Raw genomic sequence first — 21,595 nt, 5'->3', positions numbered from 1 at the left:
ATCCCCAGCATACCATCTGCAATAGTGTCCTAATCAGTGGGCCAAATGCCAACCTCATGCTCGGGTTTCAGTTCACGCTCTGCGCATGTGTGCTATAGACTTCTGTTTGACTGCAGTCTCTGAGCTCTACTTCCTGTGAAATTTACAGTAAAGCACCACTACTTTGGCTATCTCTTGTGCATGGTCCCTGTAGACTTGTGCTTTTCACAAACTGTTTTGAGTAAAAAGAGTGTATAAAACTGTGAAAAATGTGTTAACTTCAGGATGAAAATGCATGAAAAAGCTTCAAGCGTCAGGCAGGATAACAATAACATTTATCCATAATATATACATATAAAACCAAACCAAAATAAATCATTTGTTTTAAATAAACCATACCAAAGCACCAGATCCTATGGTAAAAGATGCTGCAGAACTGTTTGCTTTCCTACATTCTGCAAAATATCTTCTTTTTTGTTTAACAGAACAAAAAAAATATATGGTAGTCAATGGTGGCCAAGAAGTGTTTGGTTACAAGCGTTCTTCTACATATCTTTCTCTGTGTTCATCAAAACAAAAAAGTTTATACAGATTTTGAACAACTCGAGGGTAAGTAAATGACGACAGAATGTTCCTTTAATTTCACAGAAGAGCCACATTGTTTACCTTATTCTAAAAATCAAACTACGCATGACATACAGGAGACTCTGCACATGAGGTTTTTTTTACAAAAAAGCCTTTACCTCTAAACCACAAGCTCAAGGGATACTTCAGCCAAGAAACAACATTTCCCCATGTTTTACTCATCCTCAAGGCATCCTGACTGAATATGATTTTCTTCTTGAAAAATAATGCAGTCTGAGTTATAATACCACCTATCTTTTTTCTTCCAAGCGGTAGAATGGGGGAAAGTTTTTGAAGCTCCCAAAAGTGCATCCATCGATCAAAGAACTGCTCGACACGGTTTCCTTGCTCTTAACAAACTTTTTTAACTTTTTTCGATGGATGCAATTTTTGGAGCATCCGAAACTTGCCTGAATTCACTCCCATTCTACCGCTTATAAGAGAAAGGATACGTAGTATTATAACTCGGACTGCATTATTCTTTAAGAAGAAAGTCATATTCAGTTAGGATGCCATGAAGGGGGAATAAAACATGGGGAAATTTTGTATCTTGGCTGAAGTATCCCTTTAATATGCTCCATTTACATCCATCCTACATCAGTCCTTACGGCCCATATAGAAAATAATTTACGACCTATGAGTTGTCAATCCAACTTAAAAGGTGCTGTATATGAACAATACCTTTTCAGTGTGCTTTAAGATTTTGAATACAATCATATCTGTGGTCAACTCGGCCTATGTTGACCAGCTCGATGAATCACATCTCAGTGGGTACAATGACTCACTGCTTAATAATAACCACCGTCCATGTTAAAAAAAATTGCCTTGATAGACCCAATATACACATCACATATTCAGCAATCTGTATAGAATGAAATGGCAGTTTCGGAAACATTATCTCCACCAAACGTGTGCCAATTCCAGTATGAACCTTGCCAGTTCAACAATTTCAATAAGAGATTCCACATTTTTTTATGTGGTGGGTCTTACGCTCTCACGCCTCAATCGAATCTCCTCAATCAAAACATCTGCTAAACAGTCCACTGGATTTCTTCTTCGCTCCAACTGCAGTAGGAAAGATCTTGAGGCCTGAGCTCCAAAGTCATCTTTACAATAAACCAGTTCACCACGTCAACTACATTCCCTCAGGCAGGAATTCTTCAAGTCGTCTCATTTTTCCAAAAGAGGGGGATTTCAGACAAAGACATTTTTATCATATGGACATCTATTCTTTATTTACGGTCACTCAAGTTGCAATATAACCTACTAGAACATCTGAGTTTTCCTTAACCCAGAGCCAAAAGTCAATGTATACCTGGAATACCTTGTCTGGAGATATGTCACGGTTTATGAGCAGCCTAAATTTCAGAGAGCCAAAGAAAGTATGGAAGCCAAGGGTATACTTAAAAAGTACTTACTGGTGGAGTTTCCTTGCATATGTATGATACATTTTGATTCTTTGCCGATCTCCCTCGAGTTGAAGGGCCGAACTCTGACAGCCACTTTCACAGAGGCGCCAGACATGGTCGAAGCGGTTGCGTTTCAATCCCACAGAAAGTTATCCTAAAAAGAGAGACAAAATGTTTCCATTAAGTGCCAAAACCATGCAAGATATCACAAAACGGTTTGCAGGCGTGATTTACACATCAAGAGACAGCTCATCCAACTCTATTGAGAAATAAAACAGATATCTCCAAAAATATCAGAACGCACAATAACATTATTTAGAAACGACACCGTATGACTGTTTTAGAGAATTTGCGTAGATACAATTGTTTTGATGCACTAAAAAATCAACTAAATGTACTCAATATAATTAATTCTACAAATATGCATTCATATTCTTCTTCACACGTTATTTGATCCTAACTGAGATACTAAACGTAAGATATGCACTTTAGATTTACATCTAAAATGATTAAAAACTATAAAAAAACGAAATGACAGCTGGTTCAGAAGCACCCAAGATAAGCATGCAGTCATCACGCAAAACGTAATCTAAAATCTCAATGGCAAGTAAGAAATATTCTTAATTAACACAAGAGCTAGTTCTCAACAGGCAAATAAGCAGCACTGATATGTATTATGGGATATATGGCTGGCTGCCGTTAGATGGATCCTTCACGGACTCATAAACATGGCTGCCGCTCGCCTGCAGCAGCAGCAGAAGGGCTGGGCCTGTTCACAGTTAACACATTTCTCTGACTATCTGACACATAACAGTGATGACATATCAAAATACATGGACTGACACATAACAACGTCATACCGTGTCATTTACCCTTATGAGCGTGCGTCGTTGGGTATTTAACTTGACCTAATCGACAGATTGGGGATTAAAATAACTACAATTCGACTTCCCTGGCTTTTTAAATGTCAGTTCTCCTCAGTGAAGCAGAAATAACAACAAATCAAACACAAAATAGCCCAAATAATGTTTTCATACTCGCCCTTGTAGTCATTCATTGCATTAAGCATACGCCCAAGAAATACAATCTGACTGACTATCGCCCAAGAAAACACAAGTATGTCTACTTCATGTGAAGAGATTTGTTTTTCCCTTAAATCATTCCGCTATCTTTAGAAGCACATGTCAATAAAACAACTGAACATTTATCGTGTGAGGACTTCGCTTTCTGTTTCGATGTTTATTAGCATGGGTTATGACATCAGTGCACTACACAACAACGTACCCGGCGTCTCATAATAAATATGCTTTACAAACCATTTAAATGAAAGTAATACAACCAAAACTTGTAAATATTTCCAGTCAGCTGTTAACGTTGCATTGTGACCTTACGGTGTCGACTCCCCGATCGGACGTCTCCTCCTCTGAACTCGCTGACATCCTTTGCATAACCCGCATAGTGTTTTCCTAATATTCGTTACGTGTAAATAAATAATAGTTTATTATTATTATTATAATTATTATTATTATTAAGTATAACAGTTTAATCACCGAGGCTACGTAAAGGATGCTAGGGATGTGCAGAAAGACATTCCTGTAAACATCTATTCCTATAGGCGAAGCGGAAGCTCGAATCAAAACGTATAAATCGTAGGATTAATTTACTCAGGATATTAAAAAGACTGCATTTACCTCTATACGTGCACGCGCGGAGAGCACCGTAGAAATCCTGCACGACGTGAATTCTCCAATGACGTCTACCACCAGCAGCAGAAGAAGAAGAAGAAGAAGAAATCAGAATAGGCTGACGGCTAAGTTCGTAATAGTTCCCTTTTTGTTAAATACACCCATTATAGCTGCGTTTCATTCTCCGCCGGAGGTCTCGCGCCGCTTAGAAAGCTCGCGGTTGTTATCTATTTTATAAGACTAGCTGTGGTACCGTCAGACCGATCCTCTAGCTGGCTTAGGGTATGGATGAATGCCTTGATTTACTGAAATGATTACGTCAACTGGCCTGTCAACATCTTGAACGACAGCGGGGTTGACCAATAATATTCCATAAGTGCATGAGCAATGCGTCATGTAGCCAATTAGAATACAGCGTCAACTAAAGTAGGCGGGCTGAGTGTGACGTAACATTGCAGGGTCGCTTACGATCCGTGCCATTACGTTGTGGCGTGGCACCGTCAAACACGAAACCAAAGGGCGCCGCCTAGCAGGACCACGTTCGAGTAGGTGGACGTATAATTGAGGAAAAATTAATGGAAATAATTGTTAATGCTAACTTGCTAATACATAATAAAGTGATAATACTCATAATATAATACTACGTTGTATACGAAGATAATCTTAAAACGAAATGTTTATATTGAATTAGATTTAGAAAAAATCTTGAATAAACGTATTGCAACGAGAGGTACTTCATTACTAGGAATCAATTGTAAATACAATATATTGGTGTGACTAGTACTGAAAGAAAGTTAGTAAGTGTGAAAAGAAGTGCAACAGCTATTGTGTGCGCATTACCATTTATTACAGTTCAAAGACCTGGGTCCAAAAAAGCTTGTAGCAAAGGAAGCAAACTCCTGTACATTGTAACCTTTTCAAATGTCACTGGAAAACATTTAATTTCCAACAGCTGGGGTTAATATTGACAACAAGAGTTGATGAACCTTTTTAATCCAAAAGAAATGTTGGTGAACAGAGAAAAAAAAACATGGTTTACTGGCATTTGTAGGACAATCATGCTACAACACAGCTTAATATTCTCTCGCTTGATCATCTGTTTTAGGGTCCAATTAGAAAAATGTTTGAGATATTGTGTCAAAGGCCATACAAACACACATGATACTTCTCAGCAGAGAAAAAACATTTCCAAAACATATTCGGACTCCATCTGATGCTCCACCTTCACGCAATTCAAACTAACACCTGCTTTATTTGTTCTACATTCAAGACAATATAGAGCTTTTTTTAAATACTCTTTTCTTTTCCAAGTGTCGTGTTAAAAGGAGGGACTGAAAACTACAGTATATCTACAGCTAATGTGTTGTGGTGGTACAAGTCTTCAAATGGAAATACTGGTATCGATTAACAATATCCTTCCAAATATCACACAAACATGAAATGGATCCCATAACTCAATGTTCTCATATACCATCCACACATCCAAAGAAAACAACACAAGCGGAGCGTTTTAAATATATCCAATTTTGATTAATGTGTGGTGTGAAAGTGTGCTTCTTCACCTTGGTATGTATGCGGAGATATACGAACTCAAAAATCAAATCAAATTCAAAATCAAAATCTTTCAAAAGTCTAAACTTTATTATGTTTCAATTTAGAACCGTGAGCCTTTCAGGCATGGGCTCGATAAAAGGACAAAGGGAGGCAAAACAGTTTAGGTAATGTCGTGTTATTTCCTGTCCGATTCAGTTCACATCCAGCGTGGTGAAAACATTTCATCTGAAGGTAAGCTTGGTTCACTGAGAAAAACGGCCACTCTGTTTCTCTCTCATCCAGGTCTGGATACGTTCTTTCAGCTCTGGGACTGCAGAAAGGATAAGAATATAAATAACAGATAGTCTACCAACTAAAACGTAGGTCACACATATGCTCACAGTTACAGTGTCTTGTTTAATCTCATATGTAAAGAGTGTGTGTTTGATACCTGGCTCCAGCATGCTCTCAGTGAGAGTCTGTCTGTTGAACGGATCTGTGGGAGAGTTCAGAAGGTGTCTCAGGATGATGGCCCGATCCATGATGTTACCAGAGGGCAGTTGCACGGGGTCCGACATGAGAGTGTCCATCAGGGGATCTGTTATTTAAGTATATGTCACAATAAATCTAATAAATCTACAGTAACTTGACATGTTGGTTCACATTAGCGTATTTGTGGCTGGTTTAAAATCAAACTAATGTTTAACATACCCTTAAACTCATCTGGGGCGTCGCTGTAATCCATCTCAGACTGTGAATTGCGGGCAACTATCTCCTCTACCTTATCTGACAGGAGTTTGAATTTCTCAATAGCGATGGTGGATTTTATTCCAGCCTTTCTCATTTTGGAAATGACCTCCTCAAAGAGCTCCCTGCTGTATGATCGCTGAATACGAGGAAAAAAAAGGTAAGATCAAGAAAGGTGGAGGAGGAAAAGTACAAGGTAGTACGTAGAAGCGCAAGTTATCTTCTTCAACGGTTATGGGGATTTCCTTTTCTAACCAAATAATACATGTAACCCCTACATTATACATTTCAGGGACATTTTTTTCTCCAAAGCCCCTGGAGACTTTATTCTTGCTAAGTGGCTACATACCTGGTCATCTGCGATGGCTTTAGCAAATCGAGGACAGTCGAGCTGCAGGTAAATATCAGTGAGCTGATCCAGGAGCTTCTTTGGCTCAAAACCATATTTTTCGGGGTTTTCAACCTTCAAGTCTCGACATTTAGGCCCACACAGCTGCTGAAGGTTATAGTTCAACATGGCAGCCAGGCGAGGACCCAATTCCTGTTCAATGCAACAGCGCAAATCACTCCAGGAATTCAATTCATTTATGTTCACATTTACCCACAGAAACCACAGACACAGCATTTGCTTATTAGTGTCAGCAGAACAGTCCTTTCTCACACCTCTGAATAAACTCAAAGTTCTGACCCTGGCAGCAGCTCAATTTTCCCTGAAGACTATAAATACCTGCAAAGAGCAGAGCGCAGGAGATTCATTTACACGCATGCAGCAGTGCATGTTTTTACCCATCACTCAAACCTACATGAATCACATTTTACTACACTGTACCTGCTTTTAAAATCTGTCCTCAAGCCTATCTGGAATATTACAATATTCTGAGAGATGGGGTTTGATGTCTGTTCTGTACTTACAGGCCTCAGGAAGGGCTTCTGGACCTGTTTGGTGAGGATGTGGAACATGTCTACCGTCTCTGTGGCTAAAGCCAGGTAGGAACGTGACACCCGCTCATCCTGAGTCAGTTGGGATTGACGGCTTTGCTGCTGGTCCTACGGATGATCAAATCAATCAAAATGATAATACACAAGGCACAATTTTTAAGAATGCAATATAAACAATCCATCACATCTCTTAACATACGCTCTCCTCTCTTCTTTATAACAAACATGTTTTTGCTTGCGACACTGATGGTCATGCTCATATATGTCTCATATATTACACATTTTGCATTTAAAAGACATGGCAATTAAATAATAGGTCCGGTTGTGCTGACCCTGGGCAGCTGGTCCCACTGCTCTTTGTTCTTCATCTCCTCCTGGATTTCATGAATGCGTTTCAGGGACTCCAGACTCTCATCCAGCAGAAAAGTTGTATCGTTGATTAGCATGTTGATGTAGCGCACAAACTGCTTTCCAGAGCTTTAGAAAGAAAAAGAGGATAAAAGTAAATGTACTGATCAAATCAATGAAATACATGCATAAAATCACGCGGTAGCACTTTATTTTACAGTCCTGTTTCCAATGTACATAATGTGTACTTATTACAGTAGTCATAATAAATGAGTAATAACTAGGTACAAACTAAACTTAAACCATGTAGTTACCTTATCCTTCCCAGTTCTTTCTAAGGTAAGTACACAACAGGTACACGTACTGTAAAATAAAGTGCCACCAATGATGTTCTTGGATTAGATTTAGCAAACTTAAAAAAACATATATTTTCTATAAATGCTGGAGATGCTAAGATATATCAGATGCTGAAGTTTCAGTCCATTCACACTAGATCTCCACTCACTTGAACTCCTCCAGGAAGGTCCCTTGATGGCCAATGTTTTGCCACAGGCTTTTAAATATGGTGCTGATGTGGTAGCGGATGGTGAACTTGTCATAAAACTCACTAGTTGCTCCAGTGTGCTCCACATCTAGAAAATACATTTGATCATTAATATAAATTTGAAATGCATACAATATATGTACATACATATACAATATATGTTATAGCCCCTCCCCCTGAAGATCAACAGGAACCGCCCCCTTTCACCTGTGTAGAACTTCATGAGGGCAGGGACGAGCTGATTGACAGACAGCGGGTGGTTCTCCATCATCTCGAAGAACCGCTGGGTGCGCGGCTGCACTGCAGGGTTGGTGACAAAGAGCACCTCCACCAGCTTGGCAATCAAGTACGGGTTCTTTATGTAGTTCTGACTGCAAATGAAGACCACCAGGAAGGTCACAATGTCCTCAGTGCATGGCTCATACAGGACCTGGGGAAAGTACCTGAGAAACAAATCAGAAACTATATAATCTCTTACTGTCCGACATGAATGAGCAAAGTCAAATTTTATAAAAAAATTAAATTATGTCATAAAAATGAGCTGTATTATGATCTCAGACTTACTGCACGATAAAAAGCAGGAACTCGGCCACGTCTTCAATGTAAAACTCGGGCAGTGCTCCAAAGCTTTTTGGGATCTCTGGGTTCAGAGGCAGGCTAACGCTATGAGGTGATTGAAAAAAAATATGAGGAGAGAATGTCATCTCAGCTTAAAATGTACGTATCTTAGATGATGTCAGTAGGTTAACTGACTGTGGATAGGCAGGCTCCACCATGCGCAGGATAAGCTGGATGACCATACTGAAGAACTGCAGACATCTGCGCAGCAGGTTCTCATCCAGGAGCCCTGCGTCTGCGCAGGCTTTAGAGCGCACCAGTTTCTGTCAATATAAAAGCAATTCTTTAAATACATATTTTATAAGTATTTCATCAGCTAAAGACACATTTGTTTTCTAAGGCCAGTTCAAGTGTATTCTGTCAAGAGAAACACTTGCGCTTGATCATTGTAATTTTGATTTAAAATGGACGACACAGACCTTCAGCTGGGTTTTACATCTCTTCAGCATTTCACGATGACGACTAGCCAACGGGGAATCCTTCCACTGGTTCTCACTGTTCTTCAACTCCTCAACCGTTCTGTAAGACATACAACACATTCACTGAATCTTGTATTTTGTATTCTTTGATCAACTTTAAAGGTGCACTCACTATACATTTATTTGTTTGCTAGTTTATTTTGCTGGTAGATATGGTAGTAACAACACCTGTCAGGGTAGATGGAGTAAAACAGTGAAACTTGCCCAAAATCATTGTCAAAAGCCCACTGCTTATTTATATGTAAAAATAAATGAAGGGTCTCCCCTTAAAATAAATCACTGGGAACATTTCTGAATTATTTGATTGTTATGAACCCTACCACCAGCAGGTGTCACTAATGTTTAGACAGGCATTTTGAGTGCATTAACGTAAACTGTCTGTTTAAATGTGATGGACCTGAATCAATGCAGTCAAACGACACTAACAAAAAAACACAACCTGTTATTTTGACATTTAGCCAAACAAAGATGTGACTTTAAAGCTGGTCTTCAATGGAGCTATAACCTAGAAAACACCTTCGGCACAAAGTACATGACCGATCTGGATTAGCCCATCTCATCGGAGGAGAGAGATTAAAAGCTTTTTTAGAAAGCATAACAGTACGTGTCATATCTAATAACAATAAACTATCTAACATCAGTCATGATGAATGAAAGATGTTCTCTATGTTCAAGAGAATAATAATTACCAGCAAGATCAAATAAAAGCACTAGTTTAGCTGTATCAAACGTTTATACAACCCGATTACTTCTGTAACACTGAAATGACACAGTGATGCAATTTAAAGCAATTTTTTCACAGCCTGTTTCTAAATAGTGCACTTGTGCTTACGCATGTTCATAAGGTATGAGGTGAGTGTGGATCAGGGATAGTGCTTTGAAAACAAGAATAAAGCGTGTTTGTAAGATTCATGCCTGTTCAGATCTCGTATGGCCCTCAGTCTACGAATGTAGCGTCGGCAGCACGGCAGGATGGACAGGTGATGTGCATGTAGAGTGAGGAAGAAGCACTCGGTGGGAAACTTGGGCTCTGAAAACTTGGATGAGTCACCATCTGCAGGGGAACAGGAAGAACGTAGTTTATGAAAGCAATGTTGGAAGAGTTAGCAGAAAAATAAATCCAAGCCCTCTATCGAACAGTCTGGGGTTAAGAGTCTTGCTGATCTGTTCATAGAACCTGTAACCTTTTTTAAAAGGTTGAACTTTAACTTGACTAGACTACACCACCCCTGACCCACCACGGTGATTCATCTGTTCCGGCCCACACTTACGCAGCTCTGTGATCCAACTCTTCAGCTCCTCCATTGTGGATTTGAGCCTGGTCTCTTCAGGGGTGACGTTCAGACGACACTTGCGGTGGAAGATGTAAAAGGGATCCACTGTATCCAGCTTGATCTTCATACTCAGCTGCTGCAGCACCCACAGGAAGTTCATCATGAAGCCATCTGTGGACACCAGCTTGTCATCGGTCTAAAGAGAGGAGAAAATGTACATTTATTGTGCAAAAATATTGCAGCATTGCTAAAAATGCTCTGTATGTCAGACAAACATATAGTGACTACAGCAAAGATAATGTAAACCCAGGAGTCTCTAAAGCTTGTATACCCATGTTTTTTCACTACCAAAATAGATCTGTTATTATTCAGGGCTCAACGCTACGGATTATTTCTACTGGCCCGGTCAGGCAAATTATTTCTATATTTACTGGCCCTGACAAAAGTCTCACTGGCCCCACCATAAAAAAGTATTCAATAATTGTTTTTCTTTAGCTATTTGATCTTAATACATTAGCTATAGGCTATTAGCCTATTACTCAAAATTTCAAGTGTTGTTGAAGACAACTAATCAGTAAGTAATAAAATAAGATCAAGTAATCAACGTATGTGCAATAGCACAGATAAATTTAATAAACAAACACTTGGTAATATTGGCATAATTTTGTGTCGATATGTCTGATTTAGAGCAAGAAGACTTGAAAGAGAACTCAATTGAGTATTTTGCACATTGTCTGATGCGGGATTCCGGTCTCAAACAGCAAGAGAGAACCGAATACAGTCCTCTTTTGCATCTTCTTTGAAATATTGAATTGGCCTTAAACTCTTAAAAACATCCAAATGATAATTTCCCATGATGATACAGCACTGGCCCGAACGGGCAAGTGACGGTTCTCTCAACTGGCCGAGGATCTCCCATGCTGGCCCCGGGCCATCCTTTATGTCGAGCCCTGTTATTCAATCAGACTGATAAGACTTGAGTAACATACCTGCATCTGAGCCTTCTTCACATTACGGTTCACCAGAGCTGCCATATAGCTCAGAGCAGCTTCTCTTGTTTCTCCATTCAGCAAGATATTGTGCAAGATTTTAAATAGATCTCCCTGACAAACCAAAACCAATACATACAGCAATTGTTAAAAACGTATATTTGAACACAACAATGAACAAGATTTGTTATATTATATTATAAATTATAAAAGGGAAACTAAATGGGTACATTGACTTAAAAAATGTAGGTGATGGTGTGAGTACTATGGTGTTCTGGGAAGTGTTCATCGCTTTCAAAAATGCAAAAAATCCTTAACTAATAGTCTTACATTGAATATTCCTAACATTGGTGCAGCACATAAACCTATAAGCAGGTGATGTAATGACCGCTCACCCTGGCAGACTCCAAATAGTGCTGAAGCGACTGGCTGACCACACGAGTGTTCTCCGTAGTTATGGCAGGACCTGAAAAGTACTTGTCTCCCACTTTAGTCTACAAAACAGCAGAGCCAAAATAAATGACTTTGTTCTCATCACCGCTGTACATTAGTGTCATTTAATATAATATCTAAATTACTCACATCATCCTCTGCAAACACAGACAGACTAAAGAAAGAGCCCAGGAAGGAGAGTCTTTGAATTTCTCTCCCTGTCCCAGGACTGAGTGGGTCAGGACACCACAATGGCAAAGAGGTGATCTAAAGATAGTTTACAGGTGCGATTTAAGATTATCAACAGCATGAACCTGAATGACTTGAATTTTCGGTAAACTCTACCAAAAACTTACCAAACTGCATATGGGGTGAGTCTTCCCATACTTGATCTCACAAAGCTCAGCTAAAGCCTGAAAAACAATGAAATATCGGTCACAGGCATGAATAAGAGCCAAGCAGATATCTGGGGCAGGATAAGGTTATTAAGTACATTTTAATACCCTCATTGCGTGTCTCTTCAATATTAAATTAAATATTGAACTTTTAAAGATGGTTCATTTTAAACTGATTGTGTGAATTATCAACAAATATAAAAGTGCCCGAACCTGGCCACCACAGCACATTTCTGGAAGTGTTTGTTACAGAGCTCAAAAGCTAATAAACAGGAATGGCCCATCTAACAGCATCCAGACATAAATCCGACAGAATTCATTTGGTCCTAATGTCTGCTAAGACCTTCTCAGTATGTGTTTAATAGCACAGCACGGAATCTCTTACCATCAGAGGAAACTTGAAGTTGTCAGAGTCAAAGGAACATTCTTTCACAGCTTGAGCAACCCCTTGCAGAATGGGAACAAAGATCTGAAAGAACAACAGCATTGATCTTAACAGGAAATTGGTTTTGGGATACACCTGTAACAGGCAGGCAATCTCTTAACATAAATTACCGGTCATCACCGGTATACATATGTTATGGAACAGAGTAGGCGTTTAAAACCACTTGCCCCAAAATGTGTGTATATCCAACTAAATAAAAAAAACTTTCAAACGTTATATTTCTTTACATACAAAGCTATCTGTACCACCTGCAAACCCATCAAGCATTTAAAAACACTTTTAATATCATAGGGAGTGTGACATCTAAAAAGAGCTTTTTAAAGTAAATGACGCAGCATGCAGAATTTCTCCATAATCCACTGCAACTCCCACCTGTTTAAACACATCCTCCTCCTGGTGAGTCATGCGCACCAGCTCCTGGATAAAGCCGTACGGAAGGTTCCGGCACAGCATGTAGGGAACCAGCAGGGAGGGCTGTAGAGGGGCTCTGATTGACAGGAAGGAAATAGCGAGGAGATATGCGTCGTAAGTTAGGACCCACACTTCATCAAGCGCATTCAACAAGCTGAACCAGACTCAGATTTGCACCAAAAGTTCCAATGTGAAAACATCCTATAGATAAAACCGTCGAGCGCATTGAATAATGGTGACAGATATTGACCTGGGCTGGGTGAGGGCACCTTGAAGCACAAGTGCAGCATGGGAAATACACTGGGAACGTATGTTGCTTAGCAGCTGACTGACAACTGGTTGGCTGCACATCTGAAACAGAACATAACACTTACAATGAGACACTCAAGATGATAATACATCCAGGGTATTTCCCTGTTGTTTCACTTTCACATCTGCACTGTTCCTCTGACCTACAGGCCATTGTCTTGATAAAAACAGAAATAATGCAACACTTCCTTGTAATTCATGCGATTACATACAGTGACATTACAAATGACTAAAGTGAAAGACTACGCTGAAGAAATATGTAAGAGAGAGCTTAAATGTCTCATCAGCAGTCACCTTTGGGGCTTTCCTCTCCTCCATACCCACACTGTCAAAACGCTCGATGAGGTAGTTCAACATCTCGGTCTCTTTACTGGACTCTATGGTAAAGCGGTCACTACCTGAGTCACCAACCATTCCCCCTCCAGATGCACCCAGGCTATAGAGAAAGAGAGAACGAAAGAGTTAGTTAAGACACGCTAATACGATTACCACAATCTGGAGGTTTCAAACGCATTCCTGTAGCTCGGTGGTTAGAGCATGGTGCTAGCAACGCCTAGATCATGGGTTCGATCCTAGGGATTGCACACACTCAAACACAAATGTATAGTATCAAGCTATGTATTTCGCTTGGGATAGTAAATGTATGAAAATAACAAAGACAAAATTATCGCATATCATATTGCGTTTGTCAATTATGTTTCCCTTCTTAATGTGAACGTCATCATGTACTCGATATAAAAACCTAACAATGTTATTCTGTGAAATACAAACAAAGATATTTTGATAAATGGGTCACATTTCTAAAACCCATAATTTAAAGTAACACCGTTTCTACACCGGACAAAAGACAATAGAACGCATTAAAACCCATTATAATTTAAAATGTTGTCCACACTGGATGCGGAATGTCTACTGTAGACATGGTGTAACGGTTAGAACACACTCCACCAACAACACAAGCAGTGTTTACCAATCAAACGCAAACCATTTTTACTATGTTATCACACACAAAAGCAAAGCTTTCCATAAGAGTTGGAACCAAGTAAACCTTCGTTGAGTCACAATATAATCTGTCACAGGCAAAGAACAAAAGCAGACCTCTATTATCAGAATCCCTCCTGCAGGTCTCTGGTTATGATGCATAAGTGGACTCTAGTGTGAGCAAACAGACCACAGCAGGCTTCTAAAACTCTCATTAGTTCAGTTACAAAGTCGGCTTGCATTATCCTTATAATCTGAATGCTTGACACTCAAACAACAGTTATCCGGTAACACACACATCCTGCAAGAGATTTTAGAGGTCGAGTGGATCACAAATTGCTGCTGGAAGCTGAATAGGTCTTAAAGTCTTTATACAATTGACAAGATTCCATGAAAAGAAAAGCTGATTTTGTCTCCTGATTTGTCAACATCAGAGATAATTAAACTCCGCCCATCCACAATATATAAAGCTCATTCTATTGGGCGTTGCTGTGTCTGCGCTGGGCGCAGCGGGCTGCTGTTAGTGGCCAGGCGGCACGCTGAAGCATGCAACACACGTTGGCACAGGTACCTGGACCCAAACTGAACCGCAGAAAAATCCTCCTCCTCTTCCTCAGGTTCTTCGTCACTGCTGTCCTGAGACATTTCGGACAGGCCGAAGAAGAGGAGGGAGAAAGGACTGGTGTGGCCGGGGTGTGATGAAAGAAGAGGAGTGTTTGAGAATGGAAGAATACAAACAGACTGTATAAACACAAAGACTGAAACGGAATAAGGAAACAGAAAAAGAAACCGGAAAACTTTAATTTTAACCGTGGTTCGTGTAAAATATTAAAGGGAATTTTAGTTACTGCTTCACTTTAAACTTTTGCAAATAAGCGATTCTCGTGTTATATTTCGATCCAAAATAAAGGTCCGATTAAGATTTGTGACATTAAGCATCTTTTCCAAAAACTACAGTTGAAAAAACTATATTAAGATACATTACAGTAATGAGAAACTGGGTGGAAATGGGCTTATCTGTCCGAAATGGAAATAAAATATTAATTAATATATTTTCTGATACATTCTATATACACCCAGTGCCTTTGAATTTGCATGCATCATGACACAATTTCAAACCACTTTCTTAATTGAGCTAAACTTTGTTTTGGTTGGCACAACTTCACATCTATCAGATTGAAAAGGTACCTAGAGGGCATCTGAGCAGCAACCGCAGTCCTTCTGGCCACAGTGCCGGGGGAGCTGGGTAGGAAGGGGAATGGCGTGGAGGAGGTTTGGTTTGTACGGTGTCTGGGGGAGGGGCTAGAGGGTATACCTGAGGTTGTGGGGGGCGTAAGCATACCAGATGGGCTCGGGCTTATGGGAACAGAGGAGTTAAGGGAGTAGGGCCTGTACCTCTGGGAGATGGGCAGAGGGGTGGATGGGGACAGAGATGGGAGGCTGGTGGGAGGGCGAGGGACTGGAGGACTGGGGGGAACCAAAGATGCAGGAGAAGCCAAAGGGGCGGATGAAGCCAGTGGGGCAGATGGAGCGCTCATTCTGGCAGAGCTCAGAGCTAGAGGGTTTGGGCTACACCCATAAAGACTGAAAACAACAGGAATTGAACATATTATGACATACTGATAGAAGAAATATAATGGGTATGTTCAGAATAGCATACTACTTAATATTGGTGAATTATATATGTGTACTAGGCACACTAATTTCCTGCATTTAATGCCTATTGTTTGACAAGGCAGTACAGTATGTTTGCAGCACTGAAGCACTACCGTAAGTAGTAAGCAAATATTACATTCAGAACACATCCATTGTGAATGAATATGGAAACAGAAAACATTTTCAGGAAACACTATTAGGAATAAAGTGAAATGAAAGTGATGTGATACGGTACAGGTGTATGTGTCAGGGCTGCACATAATCAATGATAAAGAACATTCGGGTGTAAATTTCACCATTTATTAGACTTGCCTAGACAGAGAGCTGGCACCAAATGAGCCTGCGGTGGGCATCATGGGACTGCCGCTCTGGCTGGAGGGCGGGATGAGAGTCAGGTGATGGTCCGGGGATCTGGCAGCAGTAATTGGCTGAGATGTGGCGGTCAAGCTGGCGAATGGGTTACAGTCACGCGTACGGGTGGACATCATGAGAGCCTCCATTAAAATCTGACCAATCAGATCTTTGAAGTCAGAGTAAACTACAAGAGAATTCCAGTTCAGTTACAGCAGATTAACACTTAGACCCCCACGCACCCCCGCAACAATTCATACCATCCTTAGGGTTCTTCTGAAACTCAGCAGCAAGTGAAGGCATGAAGATGACATCACGGTCCTGTTCCTTCCAGGAAACACGCAAGATCTTACATATGAGCTGCAGAGCTTGCTCTTCAGAGAGGTCAGGATTAGACGTAGAGTCCTGCAAATTGAAAGATAATAAACAGGTCAATGGTCGGTCACAACATTGAGCAGTCAAATAGTGTGTTGCAAGATGACTGCGTTCCACATCGAAGCTTGGAGCTAATCTACAATTTTGATAATGAAATGAAAGCTCAAATCACTCCTACACATTCACATTTGTACGCATTTGTTAAGTATTACATTGTAAGCAGAAAATGTACTTATCGTACAATAAACGTCTAAAACACCTCTGAACAAGCAGCGGTTGTTGTGTTATCCTGAAGGGATTGCGTTTCAGAAGATAATTTCATGCACGGCACAGACTCAGAATAATGTACATTATAATATTGAGTTAACAGTATCATTTTTCCTATATAACTTCCTGTCTGGTATAACGTCATTCATCAATTTATCCAGCAAAACATGACCGTTGGTTACCCTTTCAGCCAAGTTCCTTTTCTCTCTGCGGTCACTGTCTTCCACTTCCATGTTCTCTATTCCTGAGTCCACATCAACCTGGGACATGCTGAAGATCACCAAAAAAAAAAACTTCAAGTAGAAGCTTAAATCTTCACCTGTTTGTGAGCTTCAACAATGCATTTAATAAAATGGATACATAGCACACAATTCAGCTAATGAGACTTTTTACAAAGAGACATCTGGCATTCAGTAAACACAAATACTTCATCTCCAATAGCATCTCATGTGTCCCAGGCTCTCATTGTAAAGCTCTTTTATCTGTGATTAGGAGTTCCGAGAGGACAATGGTTCACAGATGTCTCACCTCTTCTCACAGGAGGCCGTGTCGATGTCCATGCTCTGAGAGCGGGACAAAGATTGGGACTGCGTCTCCAGGCTATTAGACGGAGAGCTGGAGAGAGAGCTGACCCCCTCGCTGCTCTGGCTGCGGTAAGCGACCCCTACATTTATGGAAAGCAAAAAAGGAAAAATAAGTCGGTGAAAACACTTTGATCACATTGTGTCATGGAAAACATTGGGTAACCGAGTTCAAAAAAGCTTTCTGAAATAAAAATAAATGAAAAATACAGAAATTTGAAGGAAGAATCTTTAACCGTATACTAGAAAGGGTCGAGTTGCTATCAAAATCTCAATTGTAATTTAAAATGCAAACATTACAATGACGTCATTGATGTCGATGACATTTGGAATGCTAAGGATTTTAGGGGTTGTTCACCCAAAAATTAAACCTGTCATCAATTAATCACACTCAAGTTGTTCCAAACCTGTATACATTTCTTTGTTTGGTTGAACAGAGAGAAGATATTTGGAAGAATGTTGGCAACTGACCTTTCTGGGACATCATTGACTACCATAGTAGAGAACAAAAATATTCTGTTGAACACAAAATGAGATATTTTGAAGAATTTAGGAAAGCAAACAGTTCCGGGAAACCTCGGACTACCTTTTCATACCATAGTAGTCAATGACATTCTAGAAATGTCGGTTGCTAATAATTTTCCAAATATCTTTCTTTGTGTTAAATCAAACAAAGAAATGTAAACAGGTTTGGAAAAACTTGGTAATTCATGACAGAATTTTCCTTTTTGGGTGGTCTATCCCTTTAAAAGGTTATAGAACGCTTTAATATTTCTATTTTAAAGTACAACATTTACAGAAGAACCAAAATTGTTAGCTAAGTAGACTGAATCTGTCAATGAAGTATGTTTGTTGCGTGATTCAGTGAAAGAACAAACCCAGACTTGTTCTTTTGCTAGAGCTTCTCTTTCATGTCACACCAAACTAAACCTGAACAGCCAGGTGTGGTGCATGGAAACACTACACAACTTGTCTCTAATGACAACGCAGATGAGCTCCACAAATACATTTTCCGTAATTTAGTTCAGCAAAACTGGCTCCATGTTAATTATGCATGAAATAAACACTTTCACTGAACAGTAAGACAGAAAAGTAGTTAAACAAACACAAAGTTCATTTAAAAGAGACAAATGTGTTTCTAGTATTTTCTGTCTAAAAAACATTAAGGTCTAAAGCTCATTCAAGCATGGAGAACCTAAAGCACAGCTAACATGGCACACTGACCTAATAAATCCCAAATAAAAGAGTGTGCTATTAAGACAAGAGATCAGAAAACTGAAATCGAGCCTTGTGTGTCCTGGATTAATCCTTGGCCAGGACTGTGCCACCTTCAGTATGACTCTGCACTTTTCTTAAAAGCAACTAACAGCAGACAGAAAGCGCCTACCTTGATGTCAACACTGCTGAAAACGTTTAAACTCTATTGATTAAAACTAAAATCACAAGCGTGCAAGCAGCCAAGGCCTTATAAACTAAACAATTAATCTCAGCTCACACCCGATGAAGATGCATGGGTCTTTTAAGCACAAAATTGTACACCGAAACAGAATTAATGACCTAATAAACTTTTATTATGCTTGTAGAGCTCACACATGATCAAAAGCATTGTGTCTGAAAATATACAACATTAGCAATATCACACATTACAAACAAATGTTTAAAACAAGATGGCAAAGAAAATTGTTTCTTTGAAAATTGTTTGTGCCGAGCACAATTGCGCTTCATCTCATTGATCTAGTCATAAAATCATGTTTTACATCTTTAAAATTCCCACCACTAAAAAGCATTGAAAGTAAACAGCCTTGCCGTATAAAAAACAAATTATTCTTTTTCATTTTGAAGCATTTATAACCTGAGCACTTTCTGAATTCCTTTTAACCGGGTTCTCTCAACAACAAATTTTAAATAATCTTCTCATATCGCTGTTATGGAGTAAAACAGATGGATTTTTAAATGAATGAATCCAGTTTGCCAAGCTCTTACCTGATGCCCCCATTGGAGAGGTGGCAGGGGTGACATTTTGGGCATTAAGGCCCAGACTGTGAGATGGAGCTGCTGGGACAGACTGCAGCAAGGCCCCAGAGGGTCCGGGTAAGGGTCCTGGGGGGGTCTCTCTCTGTGGAGAGGTCAAAGGGGTGCTAAGGGGGGTGCTTGGTTGAGACGTCTGCCCTCCAGCTAACCGGGCCAGTCGCCTTCTTCGAATCTGAACAAGACGGATTGATAAAAGATTAATTGAATTACACATCAATAATAAAAAATTGTTTACCGTCCTCAAATGCTTTAGCAAGGACATCTATAACATAAAGATCTAAGAGATTCTATGCTGCTTTCTCCAACACATTTTAGTTCAATTAGAGCTTGTGCGCACATGGTGATATGTTCGAGTCATAGAAGAACATTATTATTTTCTGCAATATAGGATAACAGCTACAGTCAAGTAACTCATTTATTTGGAGAAGATAGACTGACTGCTTTAGCGTCAAAGGCAAACGCTGTCAGTTAAATGCCAACGACATAAATTCATGAGCAATCATGTGTACTATGCTATTAAAATAAACCATTACAAATACGCAAGACCTAGTTTCAATTTTGCAGATGATGCTTCAACTCCACCGACGTACTGGTTTTGTACATCACATCGACATATTTATCACAACAAAATGTACATACACCAAATACATTCATACCCCCAAATATGATCAATAAGATCAAATTTTAAAAACATACTTAAAAATACTTTCAATGGTTTTATGATTATTTTTACACAACACTCAAAACCATTAAGCAATCCTTTAATAATGTATGTCTATTCATAATTTAGTAAATCATTTTAATGAACGATAATCATTTTTAACAGAAGAAAACACAAAGCCCCACTGTAGATCCACAATAATGAGGTACAGTAGAGACTAGTGTAAGACAACCAAATGTTCTACAATCAAACCAGAAGATAAGGATTAAAAAATACTTCTTGTATTATAATATGACTACATGCTTCTACAATCTGTCGTCTTTAAATAAAAGAGACACTGACAAACATTGATCTGACAAATGACAAAGCTTGTTGCGAATTATTTCGCTTTCCACATGGCATAACGTTGAACAAAATAACCTATTACTGGCCTTAGTCTCAATGACTTGATATTTTACTGTGACTTGTATTTTAATTTATCATAAATTCAAAACGATAACATTTCTCTACGCGACCATCTTTCAGCCATTTTGAATGGTCAATAAAGTAAACCTCCACCAAACGAAATACTAACCTATAAAAATCGTTACAAATTCCCCACTCGATTATATATTAAGATGTTATTTAAACTGTGGAATTAATCAACTAAAATGAGGATCAAGCAGATGGTCGAGGCTTGTGGCAGAGACATGGCTGACAATTTGTAACTTGCTAACCAGCTGCCTTATAAAAAGCTCGTTTTATACATTTGTGTGCTTCCGTATCGTCACTAAAGTGGCTCAAAATGAGTATCCAAACCCCTGCCTTTTATTTTCTAGCTAAATAAATGAATTTAATTTGAGTACATTAAGCTGTTGATTAGCTTTTGTCCTGTTAGCTTATCCAATCATAGCTGCGATTGAAAAAGGTGACAATGACAAGCCATTAAACCTATAATAAAACACACTTAACACAGCAGTCATGCAAGATCTGAACTGTTTCGACTAGATTCTCACAAAGCTAAGTTACGTTTAAATAGTCTTACCTCCTCAGGACTGAGCTGCTCCATCGATTTTCTTTTAATTTTCAGCTTAATTGTGTTGCTAGCCAGTCAGCTAGCTACCTTATAAACACCAAAAGTGCATAGTCTGTACCATAAAACAAATATTAATAAGCTGTGATTGTCTAAATTAAATCTTTATATTAAAACATCAAACACGCGTGGTTGTTTTTTTTCCAGTTCTGGAAGCGTTTTCTTCGATTTCTGAGGAGAATGAAACAAACACAAAAGTATTATTCGTCAAAACACCGACGCGGCCATTTTGGATCTGGAATCACGTGACATGAGATCGACACATTCCAGGCTGCGGCAGTTCAGGAAACTGATTTCACTGCTGGTGCGACCTCAAGAGACTTGTTTACTTCAGCTCAAATGAAAAGAATGTCAACGCTAATATAGCAATCGTATAAAATAGGCAGTTATTAATCACTTTATAACTATATTCCCAATTATTTAGCGAGAACTGTTTTCACTATAGGCCTCTATTACTAGG

The 21,595-nt window shown here is 39.3% G+C and overlaps 2 protein-coding genes across 10 annotated transcripts in view; both read right to left on the bottom strand.

Annotated features, from left to right (window-relative positions):
- The window catches only part of kif1b (kinesin family member 1B), a 65,417-nt gene extending 61,306 nt beyond the window's left edge, over window positions 1-4,111 (bottom strand). For 3 of the 8 annotated variants that reach the window (XM_056733711.1, XM_056733717.1, XM_056733713.1), the window contains exons 1-2: window positions 3,704-4,111; window positions 2,022-2,166 (exon numbers count right to left, since the gene is read on the bottom strand). In XM_056733711.1, the coding sequence (XP_056589689.1) occupies window positions 2,022-2,127 (106 nt within the window). In that variant the 5' untranslated portion in view covers window positions 2,128-2,166; window positions 3,704-4,111. The remainder of the gene's footprint in view (window positions 1-2,021; window positions 2,167-3,703) is intronic. The other 5 variants (XM_056733715.1, XM_056733718.1, XM_056733716.1 and 2 more) reach the window with 3 other exon arrangements.
- Window positions 4,112-4,673: 562 nt separating this feature from the next.
- Window positions 4,674-21,414, bottom strand: ube4b (ubiquitination factor E4B, UFD2 homolog (S. cerevisiae)). 2 transcript variants are annotated; one of them, XM_056733302.1, is made up of 29 exons: window positions 21,088-21,414; window positions 19,355-19,574; window positions 17,319-17,454; window positions 16,973-17,060; window positions 16,409-16,553; window positions 16,110-16,335; window positions 15,330-15,725; window positions 14,713-14,820; window positions 13,455-13,596; window positions 13,102-13,202; window positions 12,813-12,927; window positions 12,381-12,464; window positions 11,957-12,013; window positions 11,751-11,867; window positions 11,564-11,662; window positions 11,169-11,282; window positions 10,177-10,375; window positions 9,821-9,959; window positions 8,846-8,945; window positions 8,562-8,689; window positions 8,373-8,471; window positions 8,016-8,251; window positions 7,770-7,896; window positions 7,249-7,393; window positions 6,890-7,024; window positions 6,327-6,518; window positions 5,942-6,116; window positions 5,682-5,828; window positions 4,674-5,561 (listed from the first exon to the last, which is right to left on the bottom strand). In XM_056733302.1, exons 1-29 carry the CDS (start codon window positions 21,109-21,111, stop codon window positions 5,494-5,496), a joined length of 4,062 nt encoding a protein of 1,353 aa, XP_056589280.1. In that variant the 5' UTR covers window positions 21,112-21,414; the 3' UTR covers window positions 4,674-5,493. The 2 variants fall into 2 exon arrangements, with proteins under 2 accessions (XP_056589280.1, XP_056589281.1); XM_056733303.1 differs by lacking the exons at window positions 14,713-14,820; window positions 15,330-15,725 and having other exon boundaries at window positions 21,088-21,403.
- Window positions 21,415-21,595: the final 181 nt, after the last annotated feature.

The sequence above is a fragment of the Triplophysa dalaica genome, chromosome 20 (assembly GCF_015846415.1).
Source record: "Triplophysa dalaica isolate WHDGS20190420 chromosome 20, ASM1584641v1, whole genome shotgun sequence".
NCBI lineage: Eukaryota > Metazoa > Chordata > Actinopteri > Cypriniformes > Nemacheilidae > Triplophysa > Triplophysa dalaica.
Note: the sequence above shows the minus strand (reverse complement) of the source record. Positions and strands in the feature narration are given on the sequence as shown.

What these genes read in the sequence shown, in the direction of transcription:
- ube4b (XM_056733302.1), bottom strand. Translation starts at nt 21,111, where the DNA reads ATGGAGCAGCTCAGTCCTGAGGAG. An exon ending in GTGGAGCCTGCCTATCCACA is followed by an intron (nt 8,472 to 8,561) that starts GTCAGTTAACCT and finishes ATCACCTCATAG; the next exon opens with CGTTAGCCTGCCTCTGAACC. An exon ending in TTCCTGCTTTTTATCGTGCA is followed by an intron (nt 8,252 to 8,372) that starts GTAAGTCTGAGA and finishes TTTGTTTCTCAG; the next exon opens with GTACTTTCCCCAGGTCCTGT.